Source organism: Sipha flava, unplaced genomic scaffold, assembly GCF_003268045.1.
Source record: "Sipha flava isolate LNK unplaced genomic scaffold, YSA_version1 241_pilon_pilon, whole genome shotgun sequence".
In the NCBI taxonomy this organism is placed as follows: Eukaryota; Metazoa; Arthropoda; class Insecta; order Hemiptera; family Aphididae; genus Sipha; species Sipha flava.
In genome coordinates, this window is record NW_020272889.1 from 386,754 (window position 1) to 406,427 (window position 19,674).

Here is a 19,674-nt window from a genome sequence, read left to right on the forward strand (position 1 = left end):
AAACTTGTCATATTAATTTTCGAGTTAACAATATTATTTAAACATTAAGTGTTACTTTTATTTAAAGGGGAATTTTAATTATTGGAGATATCGAGAATTTCGTGTTATCAAGGTTCGAGTTACCGAGAGTCGACTGTATAAATCTTGATTTATAAATAATTCCCATTGATATATATTTTATAAACATTAAAAATTGGATTGCACATTATATTATACCATTCGCTATATTATGCATTAAAATAAAATAAAGAAAATTATCAACGATAAGTATTAATTGTTTAAGATTATAAATTATTAAGAGTTACTGTTAATTCAATTCAATGTTCAATGAAGCTTATATTAATATAATATTAATAATAAAACATTATGTTAATTATGTAAGTGCAACATACATTATTTAATTTAAGAATTGAAGAATAATACAAATACCCTTGACATTTAGGTCCGGTTCGAAATTTGAACAATAATAGTAAATATTTGTTGAACCTGACTTACTGGTCAAGATGATAGAAGACCTAATATTTAATTTTTGAAAAACAGTTTTTACAATTTTTCTAAAGTTATTTTTAAAAATTATAAACCTTTTGGTGTTATTAACAATAACTAGATATTGAAGATCATGTATAACAATATTGATTTATATTTTTATACAAACCTATAGAATTATTCCGCTTCCGCGGCGGTTTTGCTGATAAAAACATGTTTACATTTCATATTTCAATGTATTGTGAATTTTTGTATTATATGATTGCAGTTTTACACATTTAACGGTTGACCTTTGTAACACAATGTTTAAATACAAAAAAAAAAAAAACGGTTGACTTGCTCTAAATGATGGCTAGGTACTGTTTAGCCGTTTCATTTTTCAATTTATTGAAAAGAAATTTGAGTTTGACTTTAATTTTTTAGATTCGGTTGGGTTCAGTAAAAAATTATAAAGGTTTGATTAAGTTCAGATTATAAAAATATTATAAAGTTCGGTTCGATTTAAAAAATCAGAGTTCGTCCCATCATTAATATAAATTACTACATTTATTAACATCATATGATGTTGGTTAAAAAATAATAAATTATTTAATCCTATTACACAAAATTAATAAAAAATACTTATTTTTTGGTTTGAGTAGATATTAAATTATTTTATAAACAATAATAGAAATTAAAATATTATAAAGTTTGCAATATGAATAAGCACTGATATGAAGTGTGTAGTATAATTATAAAATTATTAAACTATGTTGAATTATTAAATTTAATGAAATTTAAATATACTTTTTAATTTATAATCAATAAAATCAAAATTAATAATCATTATAAAATATAGTCTATATACTATGATATGTAACAGAGATGGCCTAACCTTACCTTACCTATTTAATACTGAGATCGAGTAGCTATTTGTACGTAATTTAATGGATAATCCATATTAAATATCACGTTGATATAAATTAATGAAAAATATACTAAAACATGTATATAAAATATATTTTTGATCAGTGGATTTTTTTTTTTTTTTTTTTTTCGATTGTGGACAACCTAGAAAAACTCACTAGTCTTTAAGAGCTATTTATGATACATAGGATAGTCTAGGAAAGTGTCAACTATATTATAGACTATAAAAAAAAAACTGGTAAGTCTATAAATATATTTATAGATTTATGCCATTTAGAAATTGTTAAACTGTCGAAGATATTAAAATTGTAATCAGAATTAGTTTTTAAATCATTAGGTACTTAATATTGACATTTTTAATTATGCTCATAATAGTAGATATATACTAAATGATGATCAAAATGTTCTATAATATTTGTTCATACAATATCTTTTAAAGTAGTATTTTATTAAGTACTATTTTTGTTTAAAATTTATCGTATTTAATAAAAATCTAATAAAACAATGATTTTGGTATCAGTAAAATTTAAAAAAACATATAGATATCAATATATCAGATATTAACTATGGATAATGAAATATAAATGAAGAATTACAGAATGGAAAAATAATAAATAAATGATAATCAATTAAGTAATTTAAAACTTTTAAATTATTTGAAAAGAGATAACAAATTAAATATTTTAAATGGCAAATTAAATAATTATGTACTATAACCTAAAAATTTAATTTGATGAGCTTATTAAATTTAATCAATTAGAAAAATCAATTTCAAAACCATAAAAACAAAATTAAATAAATATTTTATGTATCTTATTATCTTATGTATATCTCAGCCTGTTGCCAAATCTCGCCATACAGATATTGTACATTCAAAAATTTTATTTTATTTTTTATTTAAAATCTCATTATTTAAACGACATTGAGAAACATCACAGTCAGTTACAGTTGGATAGATATTCACAATAAAATGGCAACTCCCCAGCTAAACCCAAAATTAAATTAATGATAGTTTGAAAATAAAATTAATTTTGCATTATCTAACTAGATACTTATAATACTATAAATATTATATTATTAAATTGATAATTCTCTTACCGATTTATTATTACGAAAGCAGCCATTCTCAGTTTTTTTAATAAATGTTAGTATATTTTGATGCTGCAAAATCATAAACCAAATTGAATTCATAGACTATACAGTTATTATTATACAATCTGTAATTGTTAGTTATTTACTAATGAATTTTAAATACTTACATTAGGTGAAAGATAAAGTTTTTTATCCTTGAGCAATAAAATTGTTACTTCCCAAGAGGGATCTAATTTATTGCACTCATATATCCATACTTGGCCAAAATGTAGTGGATCAATGTCACCATCAAGTACTTTCTATGAATAAGACACAAAAACAATATTATATTATTTTGTAATACAACGAATAACTGATTTATTTATGTTTTGTTATTTTCTATTTATTTAAAATGACTTAAAATTAAATAAAAGCTAAAAGAAAACTTTTGCCAAATTTTTTAGGAAAATAAAATCAAAATTAAAATTTACTCACTTTCTTACATTATACTAGGTCCTATCAATATTAAGAGCAACTATTTATTAAAATAATTATAAATTAAAGATTTTATACTTATAAATAAAATATTTTGAAAATATTTAATTTTAATAAAAAATTATACTAATAACTTTATTATTAAACAAACATAAAAAATAAGATAAGCTTTTAATTCATTTTTTTTGAGTCTTAAAAAAAATTGTACCATTAGAATTAGAAGATCTGTATCATAAATTAATTTACAAATTGTATTTATTCTTAATATATATATATATATATAATTATTTTGTAATTCAAAAATATTTAGAAACATGAATTGTGAATAAAATATAATTTTAGGCTAAAGAACTATAGCAGTTAAAGAAATCAAAATAATATTTATATAATTATATATTATTATTATATTTTAGTAGGAGTATAAGTTAATTCATATTGTTTAGGAATACAAATTTTTATTATTAATATTTTTTTTTATTATTTTTATTACGCCCTTTCAAGCAGAGAGTGTACATAGGTATACAATGTTTAATATACATTTTAAAATTAATAATAAATATATAGAACAAATTTGCTTCAATATTAAGTCTTAAAAATAATTACTTATAAAAATTAGTAATTAAAATGAATAATAAATAATTTGAGAAAAACATAACTTATTTTTATATAAGTGAAATTATATTATTTAAAATAATTGCATAATAAAAGAAAAAACCAACAGCAAATAATTAAACTTAACCAATTGATACTCTATACTTGGCAAACAATCAGAAAATTTACAAACTGATGAAGAATAAACAATGCAATAAGATTGGAATAATAATGATAAAAATATATGTTGATATCCATAAGTCTTAGATTATTTAAAAAAAAATTAAAATTGTAAGTTTAATGTTAGAAAGTTATAAGCACAACAACAACAAAACAGACAAAAAATAGAAAATATTTTTATTGACAGAATTTTTAATTTATGACCTTACAAAATTATCAAATAAATTTATATTATTTATGTATATTTATAATTTATTTATTGTTCCCGAAGTATTAATTATAAAATAATAGATTCAGTAAGGTCTGAAATTAATAATTAATTATTATAAATTTGATATAATATAAGCCTAATAACACTAAATGATGGGCTATAGTAGGGGTGTCCAAATTGCGGCTCGCGAAACGCATGCGGCCTTCGTCATAGTCGTATGTAGCTCGCGGTCTTATTTACAAAAACCAAAATATTTAAATTTTTTTGTATACATTTATAAAAAAAAAATTATTGCATAGATATAAGGCTATAGTGTACAGATCAATAAACTAAAAAAAAAAAAATTAATTTATATGAATAATAAATTAAAAAATTAAACATAAAGTTAAATTTGTTTGCGTGGTATTTTTTTCATGTCTACTTTTTTAGTAAGCTTCTTAAGATCTGGTTGAATTGATGTAAGAGTAGTTCTTAGTAATTCTGTGAGATGATCATTAGTCAAATTTTAACGATATTTTGACTTAATTATTTAGATAATTATATATAAGTTTATCGACTGTTAGCTTTCTTAATTACTTTTGTAATATAAAAAAAACCGATTAGATAATTTGACTCTTAATATAATCTTATTAATACATGTGGCACGTGTATATAGTCTTGTTGGTCACCCCTGGACTATAGTGTCACAATATTGGTGAATAGTAAAACATTATAAAAAATTAATAAAGTACATTTAATTTAGAAATTCTAACATTTAACATAGTTTTTTTTTTTTTAAATAATAAAGGTTTTTCTTTTCAAATAAAAATTGTTAATTTCAATTTCAATATGAATTGCATTATCAGTGGGTAGGTCAAGGTCAGATTAGGTTATTTCCTTCCTCCTCCAAAATTTTTTTTTTTATTATTTAGAATTAAAAATGTGTTATTAAAAAAAATGGTTATAATTTACATATATAAAAATTAGAATGTTTAGTTAAAAACCAAGACAGATTAATATTAGTCCTCTTATTTAACCTAACTACTAATTAATTTCTAATTTTAAGACAATTCACTACCATAATTTACACAAACAAAAATATTTAAAGCCATGCTTGAATAAGAAAAAAAAAGTAGTAATCAACAAATATACAAAACAAGTAGATTTTTTTTTTTTGCAGAATTAATGGTTTGAGTAGTTTTGAGAACGATAAGAACAAATACATTAAAATTGCATTTAAAAAAAATTGTAAAACTCTATACCCTTCATTTTAAACCCTACTTTTTTCCTCTCGGTTAGTAAAAAAAATTGATATATAAAAAAGATTACTTTTTATTTACAATTGAAAATTAAGCTAATATAAAAACAAATAATTAATTTTTAATTATTAAAATTAGTTAATAAATTAAAAATATATTACTTGTGCTACTTTGGCTTCTCTTTTGTGATCGAAATCCAAAGATTTGTAGAGAGAATACTCCTATAGAAATATTGATATTTAGTACAAATTAATAAAATAAGAATTTAACGGACTATGATTCACTTGACAAGAATAAATTATTATCAGAACTTCTAAGTTATAATTGTTCTATTCATTTGATCTAGTGACTTATCACCCGCTAAACATAACAAATAGTTACAATAAAATTTACTTCTGGATGCTTGTACATGTCAAACATTTTATTGCTTATTCTAAGCTCCAAAGTTCTGTTTTCATGTTTCATCTGTTCGTAACACATTAACACTGATTCATGGTTTTCCAAAGTCCTCTCTAAAATACAATACACCAGCAACACATTTATTACTGAATGTATATAAATCAAGGCGAGCAGTATAAAGTAAAAATACCTATTCCTTCGTCCTTCCACAATTCAACAATGGACCAGTCGAAACAGTCGCTGAGGATATTTTTCTTCAATTGAGAGCATAATTCTTCTGACGACAATTCTGGGGTAACTAAAACTGATTGGTATGTACCATCAATATTGTACACTTTAATCTCTTTCTGAAATCAAATTATTCATATAATTTCACAAAAATATTATCATAATAACTCACATTTGTTAAGTCAAAACGTTTTTCGCTAAGAACAGATATTTTAGATGCTCTTATACGATATTTTAACATAGGGTTTCAACAACGGATACAGTGGTACAGTTGTGTTGTTTTAGTGTTGTTGTTGTTGTTGTTGTTATTGTTGTCTTATTATGATAATAATGGACATACATTTTTATTATTTTTTTTATGTTGATAATATTGTTTACAACAATTATTCATGGAGGAAAATCAGACGATAACCGCGAGTTAATTTTTGAATTTTTACTAGTGGTGGTGATTGTACCTACGTTCAAATTGTTTATAATACTTTGTCGTATTCCCAATGTTATCACATAAATATTTAACTTAATACCGAGCGAGTTTGCGAATGTAATAAATTATTTTTAATGCGAAAAAAATGTTGTGTCTTACTGTCGTACGAAGTTCCAGTTGGCAGTCCGAATAGTTTTCGTTTCCAAATCTTCTGTAAGGCAACGACGACGTCATATCATCATATTTAGAAATTATTTTCCTAATCAATGACCAAAGCCTGTAAATGGAAAAAATGCTCATGTAGAAAATGAATATCGATACACCGGGCACATAGTAGTGGTGCCGAGAGGGAGGGTATCCAAGATTTTCAAACATGATTTTGAATCACTTACTTTTATTATTGCTATCGATAGATTTAAGTTTAAAATTGTTATAGTAGACTTCAAAATTATTATTTAGTACAATTACTAAAGTAAAAATTTTAAAAATAATATTTTGATTTATTATATTTTAACTGAATTTTAATCATGAAATTTTAATCGATTTGAAGGTATGATATAACATGAATTTTCTTTGTCGAGATCAAGTTAAAAAAATTTTTTTATGAATACCAGTCACAACAACTAATATTTGCATGAAAATAAATCCAATTTAAGGAGTTAATTTTTTCCTGCTAACCCAATCATGATCGAGATGTAATTTTTTGTTGAAATTCTCCAATAAAAAAAAAAAAGTACCAATAAATAATTATTTTGTAGAATTTAAAAATATGCGAAAAATCAAACATTTGTTAATATATTATAAGATAAAGTATTAGTAATATTAAAAGTATAAATTATAAGTGCTATGAAAAATGATAAGTTTGGTAATTTTTTTTAAAGTTTTTGATATGGTTACCCCCTCAAATAATATAATTTTTTTTATTTAATTATATAAATTTAAGTATATTATTTTACTTCTGATGCGGTGCCTTAAAAATGAAGTAGGTAGAAATATAAATATGAATAGATAAATAAATCATAGTATAATTAATATATCGAAATTAATAATTAAAAATGGATAAATATTTTTTTTAATTTGCAGCTATTTGTTTACAAGATAAAAATATAACACATTTTACAATTAACAAAATTATACAAATCCTTAATATATTTTGACTTAAATAATAGTATTGATAATAGAATATACTATTCTATAATTAATGATACTAGGTATTCAATACTATCTCTTCATATTTCAAACTTGAAAAATTTGAAAGAGATCGGAGAAAGGGGTCGTTCGGATTACCGATTTGTTCGGATTATGTATGGCTTAATAAAAACATCGACTTCATACGAATTTAAATTATGAAATTTATTTTTATCTGCAATTTTAATCAATCACTTAAAAACTAGAGATGGGTAAAATACATCGATTTTTTAAAAACATCTATGTTTTGTTCAATATATCGAAACCCTACATCAATGTTTTTATTGCGATGTATTGAAAAAAAAATTGATTTTTTTCTAATCTGAAGTCCAATGTTTAAATATCGTATTTATTTCAAACATTTTACAATTTATACGTAACATACATACATATAACATAAATACAATTTTTCTTAAAACTTATTAAGGTAAACATCGATGTTTTTGTCGTAAATATCGACCACCAACATCAATAATTCAAATGTAGATACATCGGAACATCGATTCAAACTTTTGGCCCATCTCTAGTAAAAACTCGTAGTTCACAACGTATAACAATGTACACAAAAACTTATTATTATAATTATTTATGTATGTGTGTGTAAATACAGCCAGTTAATATAATATTTATAGCGATTCGGTACTGCTCAAGCTAGAGGATTACCGTGTCTTTCGGATTATAGCCAGTATTCGGATTATCGAGACCCTACTGTATTAAAATACGACGATTGCTTTTTAGGGATATATTGGAATAACAAGTTTTCGACGCATAGTGGCAGAGGGCTACAAGATTATTTATTATTTTATTTTCGTAATAATATCGTTGATACGTTGAACAAAGAGGAAGGTTTAAAAATATCGTTTTGACTCCCAAATGTTTCTTATAATTTGGAAATTATTAAGTAATGGGAAATTATAATAATTGTACTCTTGCTTCTATAACGGCCACTAAACTTTGTGTACCCAAAAACACCTGTATAGCCAAAGAGGCTTTACATTCTAGGCTCTGCCTAGAACTCCACTACATACAATGGAACATTTCTAGTTTATGGGGCATCCTACATTTTTTAAATTTTTTGGGAGAACTTAGTCATATTTTGGGTAAAAAAATGATGATTATATTATAATTTGGCGCAAGAACTTAGTTTTGAAGTTATAGTTAATTAAAGTTTATAGTTTTATACTAAAACTCTTAAATACTTATTATGCATCATTAAAAATGATTAAAAGTGTTGCGCAGTGATAGTAACGTCGATTATTTATCTACGTAACCGAATTTAATCCCCCCACACAGGTAACATTTTTTTTTTTTTTTTGAGAACGATAATTTTAAAGCCGAATAACCTTAACATTTTATATTAAGTCAACACCACCTCAGTAAGTTACTGGGTAAAAAGAAGTTTTCTACTGCACCTCGAAACCGAGCGGGCTCACTCGCTCGGAATGTTATAAACGAAAATATCACTCGATTTGCTATTCAACATCACCCCAAGTAGGCCACAGGAAAAAAAAGTAAAATACTACAAATATAATAATACACTTAATATTATATTTTCATACTGATTTTAACGTAACAAAAAAATTGCTAAAACATTCAACAACATTCTTGTAATTTGAACCCAGTACCTCCCTCTGTACTTGTAAGACCATGTTATCCATTGCTCCACGTCATAGATTTAAACAATGAATCCACATAGGTTATTTAAACAAAACTGTCAACTTTAAATGACTGTAACTAATAATTAGCGCCAATTTTCCTTTACATCATCGTATTCAGCGTTGAAAATATACAAAACTAAAAAAAAAAAAATATTTTAAAATTTAAGGTGCCCCATAAAGTAAAAATATACTCAGACAATTTACAAATATACCTATATCTTCTAGTTTTTAAAATGTCAATATTAATTCATGTAAATTTATCTCATGATGAAGATCAAAATGTATTGAAGGAAATTGTTGACTCAGATAATATACATTTTTATGAATGGTGCACTACTTATGTAAATTATACAATTAATTTATACATTTGAATACATATATTTAATGTTAGCTTAATTTAATCTTGAGCAAGGTTATAATAAAAGTATAAACTATTTGTTATACTACATGTTTTGTTATGACCAAGGCTCAGAACTTTATGCGCTAAAAACAATGAAATACGTACATACATATGCACTAAAAATAGTGAAAATATGTAGTATATTCGTATACAATTATTTTTACTATAAAATATATAGCTTAATTATAAAAAAAAAAATGTATTTTTTTAAGTATATTTTTTTCTTGTAGATCAGAGAACTGAACCCTGAATCATTTTATTCCCAAAGTCCTCAATTTAAAAAAAGTAAAAATTATCAAATAGAACGATTATTAAACCACGTTAATATGTTTTTTAATGATTTCTAGTTTAATTTATCGTCTGTTGTGGTTTGGAAGGTTTTTGTTAACAGAAAATGATCTTTCGTTATCTATGTGTACATGTGCGTCGAAAACACGTTTGTGAATTGGTTCATTTAAGAATTGTAATTTTTTTAAATTTTTGCCATTATTTACAAGTTATTTGCAAGTATTTGAAAGTCAGATTTAAGAATTTATAAGTCCAAACTTGTATCATGAAACCAAAAAATGAAAAATTGGGCCAACATCACGTACCTAATCCACCCGTTTTGACCTAGAATTTTGAAATCAGTACCAAACGAAAATTAGTGATTAATAAAAATTTGCCATTAATTCAGTCGGCTACTATACAATTTAGAAGTTGGAAAGTTGACCTACTAATTTTAGCACAAAACGAAAGCTATTTATTAACAATTATTTGCAAGTCCATTTTTAGAATTCACAAGTTTACCGGGGAGCTAGTTAGAACTTAAAAAGTTAAGAAGTTAGCACACTTAGTCCCAAAACTTTTAAAATGATAGCAATTTAGGTTTTTAATTTGCAAGTCTCTCCTTAAAATTTACAAGTCATTGCAAGGTAGCCTCAAAGTAACTTTGAAGAGGCTATCAAATGAAAACTTATGGTTATCTAAATATATAAAAGAGAATGTTTGTATGTCTCTTATGCCTTCTTAAATTACCTAACCTTGTTTTGTTGTTATAACACCGAAAAAACAGAAAAGAACCTCACTGACACACACCTTAGTGTGCACCTAGAGTGTATATGTGAATGTGGTTTGCTCACGCATCGGAAAACTTGATTTATTTGTGTACGCACCAGAAGGAAAAACAAAAAATATTGTGTATCCAATTTTTAATAAATATCATTAAATTAAAACATTTTTTTGATATCACGGTGATTGTTTGGAGTTGCAAATTCTAAGAATCGACTTGCAAATACTTACAAATAACTTGCAAAATAACATCACAGATTTAAAAAAAATTGCAATACTCAGGGCTGGTGCTAAGTATTTTGCCACCCCGTGCAAATAAAAAAATTCCTCCCCTTTCAATAAATGGTTATCCTAAAATTAGTACATAGTTATTTATACAAAATTAACATAATTAATTACAAACTGGGTTATATTTTAGGAGATCAAATTATAAAATTTCGTCTACCGAAAATTTAAAAAATACTTAGGGAAGTTTAATTAATTATAAGTAGATTGAATTAAGGCACAATAATACCTTTATTTAATAAAAATAAAAATACAAATTATCAATGTTATTTCAGTGTTATACATTTTTGAAATAAGCTTAAGGTACTCAGACACCCATTATCACGCCTATTCCTCCAATAATAAATTTATTTTTAATTTTCAATTGTTTTCACTTATTTAAATAGATTTTTTAGTCATTTTTGATATTCATTATTTAGACTGTTTAGGGAATTTTTATGTTGTTTTAAAGGTCATCAACATCCTAATTCTGATTATTATTATTAGGAACAAAATGTATTTATTTATTTATTGAGAAAATATTTGTAAGTATGTTATAATATGTATAAATTATCTACTGCACTTTAATTTAACCGAATTATAGAAATACCAATACTATTAAATTAAAAAAAACTGCTGGGGGCTTGAACTCCCCTTAAACATTTTTTCTTTTTGCGCCAGTGGCGGCTTAAAGGAGGTATATTTGAATTGCGTGATTCACAAAAATATTAATGGGTGGTTTGATTTGTCATATAATATAACTATAATTGGTTTAGGGGTGATATTGGGGTATATATTTACTGTATACACAAATTAATTACAATTATTTACCTATTACTTATCTATTAAAAACCTATGAATTCACCTTTTGGATAGCAGTGATAATTTTTTTAGGGTGGGTGACAGGGTATTTTTTAAGGTAATTGTTACTATGTCCAAAAGACCACCCAGTGCAGGGGTGATTATGACAACCAAAATTCTAAGTTTTATATCATTTGACAAAATAAATTAATTTATCAACGGCTATTATTTTTATTGCTTCGGCTCCCATTGCACTTAACAATAATATTATAATCTTTATAGTACCGAGAACTCGTAATAGTGACCACCGCCGGCCCGTATTTATTTTTATACAAATTTACCTTTGTATTAATATTTTGTAACACGACATATACAAATTGTATAACCATAGGTAATTCGTAAAAATTTATGTTTAACCATTAGGTTTTTCGATTATACACAATATTATTTCTGTTCGTTATAATACTGCATACATCTGCATGCAAGTGATTTCATTGTACACTGTACACTAGTCAGTAGTCAGTTTATTAATTTTTAAGCAATTATTTTCCAATTTTTTACTGCATATTATACCGCATATTTTGATGTTTTTAACGCATATTTTAGTATTTTTTAGCGCATAAAGTTCCGAGCCTTGGTTATAACTAACTAAATACGTCGGATATTGTCGGCGCGGAACCCGTATGGCCAGCCTCATCAAAAATAATTTCGGTGAAAACCGATGAAACATTAATAGTAATACATCATGCATAAGTTATAAGTTGACAATAAATACATATTTTATATAGTATGTGCATTTTATTGTTGTTATACAACAAATATGATTGCTTTATTTATAAGTTATGAATTATAAGAATTACAAAAAGAAAATATCGTTAAAGGCAGGAGTATATTGGTACGTATACACGAGTATACGGCGTATGGCGTATACCTAATGTAAAATATTATTTTACAAGTATATGCTTCTACAATAACTTGCAAACAAAAAAAAAATAATAATAATAATTTAATAATTCATTGGAAAAAATTATTATAAACTATGAAATTGATTCAAATATTTACCTGTTGAAGATTACAGTTTACGCTGTGCTTAATGTATTTTGTTATCTGTAGTGAATAACATTGAATAAAATAGTATGGAGTGTGAACATTCAGCTGCATTATGCAATTCATAACGCGCTGCAAATGTATATTTTGTGGTGTTATATTTCATAGTCTTAATAGAAGTTATAAACATGTAGTTACAAAGTATTAATTCAATTTTTTCGAACGTATCGAAAGAAAATAATTGTCGGGCAAAGCAAGAAAATTTATTTTAGGATTAATATCCATATTTTTTTAGTGTGTATACCCACAAATATATTTGCCGATACACCACTGGTTAAAGGTAATATATATAATTTATTATTTAAAATATGTAATGTTATTTTACATAGTATTGATTGCTAAATACTATATTTGAAAACGTTTTAAATTTTACTCTAATTTAAATAATGCAAAACTCTAAATTGTTCATAACGTTTTAATTGTCAATAACGGTAAACGGAAAATTTTTTAAACGTTTAAATTTGTATAACGTATTGAACGTATTTAAATGAATTTTTTATTTTGTATTAAATGCTTAAAACTCTTAAATTGAATAACGTTTAAATGTCCCATAACGGTAAACAATATATATTATTTTGATTTGAGCCCTAGTCCATACTTAGTGAAAAATCAAATAAATTACTAGCAAAACTTTCAAAACACAGATAGGTGTTAAAAAAGAACTACACAAAAGTCTATTCTAAAAGGATCCGGCATTAGATTGAAAAAAAAAAAACAAATATTTAGGATTCATCTGATTTAAATATTACTAAAAATTTTACTTGTAAATGTTGAGCCTGAATTAAAGAAAAAATTTAATTCACCCCCTCCCCCCATAGAAGTCAGTCTAATTACGCCCCTGACCCAGTGTTCTTTTGTGGCCACCCAATCGTCAATGTTTGGCCATGAGAACATTTTTAATACTTTCCATAGGTATAGAAAAAAAATATTTAGTATGAATTTAGTATTTACTACAAATGTTCAAAAATAAAAACTTTAAATAAAAATTTTAATAATATTTTACCAAGGATACAATATATCTTCTCACACGCTCTGTACTCGAATAATCGTCTATCGCTAAATTTAGGTATATATGACACAATGACCATAGATAACAAAACTTTCTAGGGAAGTTTCCTTGTTATCTACACGGTTATATTTTTAGAATAAATAATATTAATATACAGTGGCGGTTCGGGTTCTCGTGCTATTGTGTATCAAGAACTATGAACTACCAATTTATAATATATGTCATATAAAATATAATAAAATATTATATCTAAGAGGTTTTTATGATTTATAATACACTATTTATATTGTACATTTCATATATTAAAAATGCAAATTTTATTCTGATCACCTAGTGAAAATTCTTTAAAAAATGCCGTGGTGGGTGATGTAAAAATATTAATTGTGTATCAAGAAAAAAAAAAGTTCAAGCCGCCACTGATTTGCGCCACCGAATACTATGTATGAAAATAATACATTTTTACAAAACAATAATATTGATAAAATGGCCAAAACAATATATAGAATAATATATATATAATAAACAACAAAATAATGCTTTGGCACAGACCAAGACAGCTTTGAACTGGTACAAATTAATGGAATAATTACACAGAATTTTAAAAATAAAGTATCAATTTTAAAGTTTTGTGTATTGAAAATTAAGAATCCGTTTTGTTAATAGCCTAGATAAAATACTCGTATCAATGAATTCATATGTAGGTTACGTACATTCAAAATTTTAAGTCAGACATCAGGAAGTATTTTTAATTTTCTATTGTATTGAAATAATTATTCACTTAATAATAACAATAATTGTTAAATTATTTAAAATAGGAAATTACTCACCGAATAAGAAAATGACGAAGATGATATATTAAAAATATACGCAGCACCCTATGATTGTCGTCTTTAACAATTCCCTGACGAATGGTTAAAATAAAATCTTTTAAATTGTATATACAAATGTATGGTAAAATATATACAATCAATAGACTACGTATTATCGTACTCGTCATAAGCAAACTATTTTTATCGCTGATAAAAATTATTATTGTACATACTTTTTTGGAGAACATTATCTAGAAACCGTAAAGATAATCGTGAATTGCGCCGATCTAGCGACTATTCTGTATTATATTGTTTATAAATAGGTATTTTTCGATACTAAATAATATAATATAACACAGTACCAGTCAAAATAATATAATATGCATTATTTCGGATTTGCAATGAATAAATATAATGAGAAATGATGAAAAATACATATTTTTAATTATAAATGATACCACTTCTAAAATTCTAAAAAAAATGCTGCCCTGTGCAGTCGCACAGGTCGCTCGTGCCCTGGCAATACTTGTGTTGGTGGGGCAATCCCACGAATGTGTTTTTGATGCTCGTATGCACACATACACTTCAGTGCAACACAATCAAATATTATTGATTTAGTGGTACCTATTTTGTCTAATTTCTAATTTAATCAAACGAGCGGTGAAGATTTCGAGTTTCAACCAATTCTTAATTCTTAGTAAAAGTTACTACGGCTGTACGCGTCGCTAATGGCAGTAGTTACAACTCTAGTTAAATATAAATATTTTATTCTTGAAAATATTTTAATTTAAATCAGACCGATGGTAACAAATTAACAATTAATACTCGGTATAGAACATTTCAAATATAGACAATGCTACATGTGTGGTAGTTAATTATTTTTAAATTATTTAATTTACAATTCTCAACAATTAAAAATTTGTTAATTTGTAATAAATTATAAGTATAATATGAATTAATAAGCTTAACAATTTTAAATATGTGAAATTATTTAAATTTAGTGAAATATGCAAAAATATGCAACATAAGTTTTTGTATTTCAATTGTATGAATCATGAAACGAGTTTGTATCTAAACAGATTTTGAATATGCAGCTTTCTAAGAAATATGCAAATACATGATGTTCCGAGTTCTGGTTATGATTATCTTATGCTTATATTTTAGTATTTTAATAAAAAAAATAATAATAATATGAGTAAAATTGATCTTAAAATTTGATACTTGGTGCAAGGTGTGTCGTATCAATAATTCGTGTAACTGGATATTTAAAAGATATATACACACACACACACACACAATGAACGATTTAACAGATAGATTTTGTTTCCGTCACGAACAATTCTTTTCCTATTAATATTCGATATAAATTATACAACTACAAAACCAAATATATTGAATATATTTAATTTATATTTATAGTTTTATTGATTTCTTAAAATTAGATATTAATGAATTATTTGTACTGTACTACTAACGATTATCTGTTTACTATCATATTTTTAGCAAATTGATTTATTCTGTGTAGAATAATATTTCTATAATACTAAAAAAAGTTAAAGTTTCAATGATTTTTCTATTTTTAAATTAATTTTTCATATAGTTTTAAAAGTAAATATTTACTATTAGTATTACTATTTTGTATCATCGGTATTAAATCCGTACAATAACTAATTTTAATTGTTATACAATTTAAGATGATGAAACGATATTTATTTATCAAAGTATAAACCGAAATAAATACAAATCAAGTTTCGGAATCATTTTTAACCATTGTCTTCAAAAAATTTAGGGGCATATTTGAGTTGAGGCCATGGGAGGGGGACAGTGGCGTAGCCAAGAGGGGGGCTAATGGGGCTAAAGCCCCACATGGGCCGTGTTTATATGTATAATGTATCTTGACTATTTAATAGAATTAATGGATGTTCGTTTTAATTTACTAAAATGCTTGAAATACGTTTAGAAACTTGGTTAAGGGTGAATTCTCATATCCTCTTTTACCTTACTTATCCAAAAAAGTGGTTAGCCCTCCCCCCCAATTTAAAAATCCTGGCTACACCACTGAGGGGGGTAACTAATTTTTCTTCAATACAAACTTAAAAATAATTCACAGTTCATTATCTACAGCTCATGTTCCTGTTGCTTATTCGAGTGAATAAATAAAAATACAAGTACCAAATTGAATTAAATATTTATTTTATATATTTAAAACCTACTGCATATAAAATAAGTATTAATAATAACAACACAAATAGTTCTTATATTAAAATTGTACCTTCAGTCTGAATCCTGTATAAAAATAATAACAAATAAACATAGTACCTAGTAATAGTACTTTTTAATTATTTTTTAAAAACTTTAAAAATTAAAAATTATTTAAGATATATTTAAAGATAGGTAACTTAATTTAACAAATATCTAAGTAGAAAACATAAGGTTGGTAAGTAGCCAAATAACAAATTACAAATTTCTTTTTTTCATTTTGACAAATTTGTTGATTGTTCATCAATGGATACAATAATATCTTTATTCACATGCAGCAAAATTCAACCTGTTAGTCTATATTGGTCTATTCTTGATCTTAAACATGTTTTCAATCTACAAAAATATATTTTTGTCCAATATTTATAAGTTAAAGAATTTGGAAACAAATATTGTCAGTTATTATGATTATTATTTGGCTTAGGGGCTTCTAGCTCTATAAAATACACAACTATGCATGCATTTGTACACAAGAAAAAATCAATAAGTACCTATGCATAAAAAAAAGTACCAGATATTATGTTGTAAAAGAAAAAATAGGCGAGTAAAATTTTTAAGGACTTATGTAGCTCTAATAAATATAAAAATATACAACATGCATAAATGCACCAAAAAATGATTAACTAGTAAATATAAATATTAATATATTTATTTATTTATATTATTATTTTTATACATTATAATTATAATATAATATTAATAATATTTTTATTATATAAATATTAACTAGTAATAGGTGGTAAAAAAAAGTGTTACTTTAAGTTACTTTATATTATCTGATAAATACCTCGGTTATGGTTATAAATGTCTATAACCGTAGCAATATCTGTGGAAGATAATACTATTATTCGTTCCAAAACCAATGATATTATGATATTAGAAGATAAACAAAAATTGATATCCATGATTTAATTGACATATTATTGAATTTATTATCATATTATAATGATAGAGTAGTAATTTATATTCTTAATTATTTATACATTACATTTTTTAATTAAATCAATGTATTATAATTAAAAAAAAAAAAATATACGAGCCATGAGGGGGCGAAGCCCCCTTCCCCCCTCAAATACGCCCTTGAAAAAATTGATTCACTTTTCTCATATTCAGATTATCATTACGAAGTTAAAGCTATAATATCATTACAGAACAATGGATTACATGATTAGAAAGGTCATTTCTTGTGGTCTTGTCAGAGCATAGGAGATATGAATAAAGTAAGTAATACAATTTATTGAAAATAATTAAATTTATTATTTAATAATATTAGTTTTCTAATAAATTTAAAAAATAATATGGTTGATATAGAGAAAATTATGTTTGGTAAATAACGTTTATGGATTGGTGTTTCTTGTTAACACTATCTATTTTTTTAAATTACGCGATCACATACGGACTCAAGTATATTTTCATATATAAATATATTTTTTGATCATGAGTTGAACGTAGTACGTTTCGGAAAGTAATATAGTATTAAATTAAAAACTGAAACGCATAAAAATATTACTGAATTGTAATTTCAAATTGTTAAGTATGCCACGTATATTGGTATTAAAAAAATGATTGAAGTATGAAAACTAAAGTTTCTATTTTTCGTACTATGAAATATATAACGGCTACGAATGATGGGCGTGTCGATGTACGGGTTCGCGTGCTTGCGCTTCTTGAAAACACCTAATAGCGCGTTCCATCGGTCGTTGTATACGTTTTACTTTTGGTGTGGCGTTCCTCTTAATAAATCATTTTTCCGTGTTTTTTTTTAGCTCTTTTATTTAGTACATTCTGCAGTATAAGTATGCAAATGATATAAGACCAAAGAACCCTACTTATAATATACACGGCCATAATATATAATTTTTTTTAACAATATAATAATAATCCCCGGTATTACCAACAGTGATATTATATGCATAATGTATCACGAAATGACAATATCACATTTACCATACACGTAACATACATTCAATATTTAATTATTACAAGAACTTTACGTTAGACAAGGTTTCATATATATTTTTTTTAGTTTCGTATATATACGTATTATATAAGTTCACAGTATACATCATGTACATATTATATTATATTATATGTATTGAATACTAAAATACTAGTACGGTAGTAGTTTCAACGAACAGAGCAAAGATATTTTATTTGTATTAGGTCTGTTCCGTTTATTATGTACATCTATATGTTCTTATTTCCAGAGTAAGTGCGTGCATACAATATTCATTACATCCGCCCATAGTTATGGATCTAAAATATAATGTTTATATTTATAATTAGAAAAAAGAGAAAAATTCAACATAACTTTCAGCAATGTATATGTATAAAAAAAAAACAACTCAAGAAAGAAGATTCCGTTAAACTCAATCCTACTGTATACTAAATGCAAATTTATCAAAAATAATTATACATTGCATGTCGATAACAAGTTTTACAAGACTATTATACCTTCGAATGACCATTGTACCTATTTTAATTTTTACTTATAATGAATAAGTATATCCGACACTGTTCAGAAATTATGTGCAATCAAATTCAAATGTATAAAATTAATGAGTTATATTTATGATAATTGTAAACATATAATTCTCGAATAGAAAAAGAAAATTGTATTTATCGAATTAAAAACTAGTCTCGGCGTTACATTTTATGTTATAAATGAATATCTATATTTATTGTTCTAAGAGATTTTAAATATTATAATGTACTAAATAACTATAATACTAATGCTCCGTTAAAGAGGACACAAAATAACTGATGAGCAAATCTATAAAAACAAATTTATCAACAATAGTTATATTTCATAACGCGTAGGTATATTTATGTTAAATTTTGCATTGTTCGTAAGTATTGACACCGAAAACAATATATTCTTTCGCATTAATATTACGGGA

At 25.0% G+C, this 19,674-nt stretch overlaps 1 protein-coding gene across 7 annotated transcripts in view; it reads right to left on the bottom strand.

The window, feature by feature from the left end:
- The window catches only part of LOC112684144 (growth factor receptor-bound protein 14-like), a 102,771-nt gene that overhangs the window by 50,997 nt on the left and 32,100 nt on the right, over positions 1-19,674 (bottom strand). For 4 of the 7 annotated variants that reach the window (XM_025555480.1, XM_025555481.1, XM_025555482.1 and 1 more), the window contains exons 2-7: positions 6,389-6,506; positions 5,768-5,924; positions 5,560-5,690; positions 5,340-5,399; positions 2,652-2,783; positions 2,491-2,553 (exon numbers count right to left, since the gene is read on the bottom strand). In XM_025555480.1, the coding sequence (XP_025411265.1) occupies positions 2,491-2,553; positions 2,652-2,783; positions 5,340-5,399; positions 5,560-5,690; positions 5,768-5,924; positions 6,389-6,506 (661 nt within the window). Of the gene's footprint in view, positions 1-2,490; positions 2,554-2,651; positions 2,784-5,339; positions 5,400-5,559; positions 5,691-5,767; positions 5,925-5,977; positions 6,128-6,388; positions 6,507-14,533; positions 14,719-19,674 lie in introns of those variants that run through there. The other 3 variants (XM_025555479.1, XM_025555478.1, XM_025555483.1) reach the window with 3 other exon arrangements.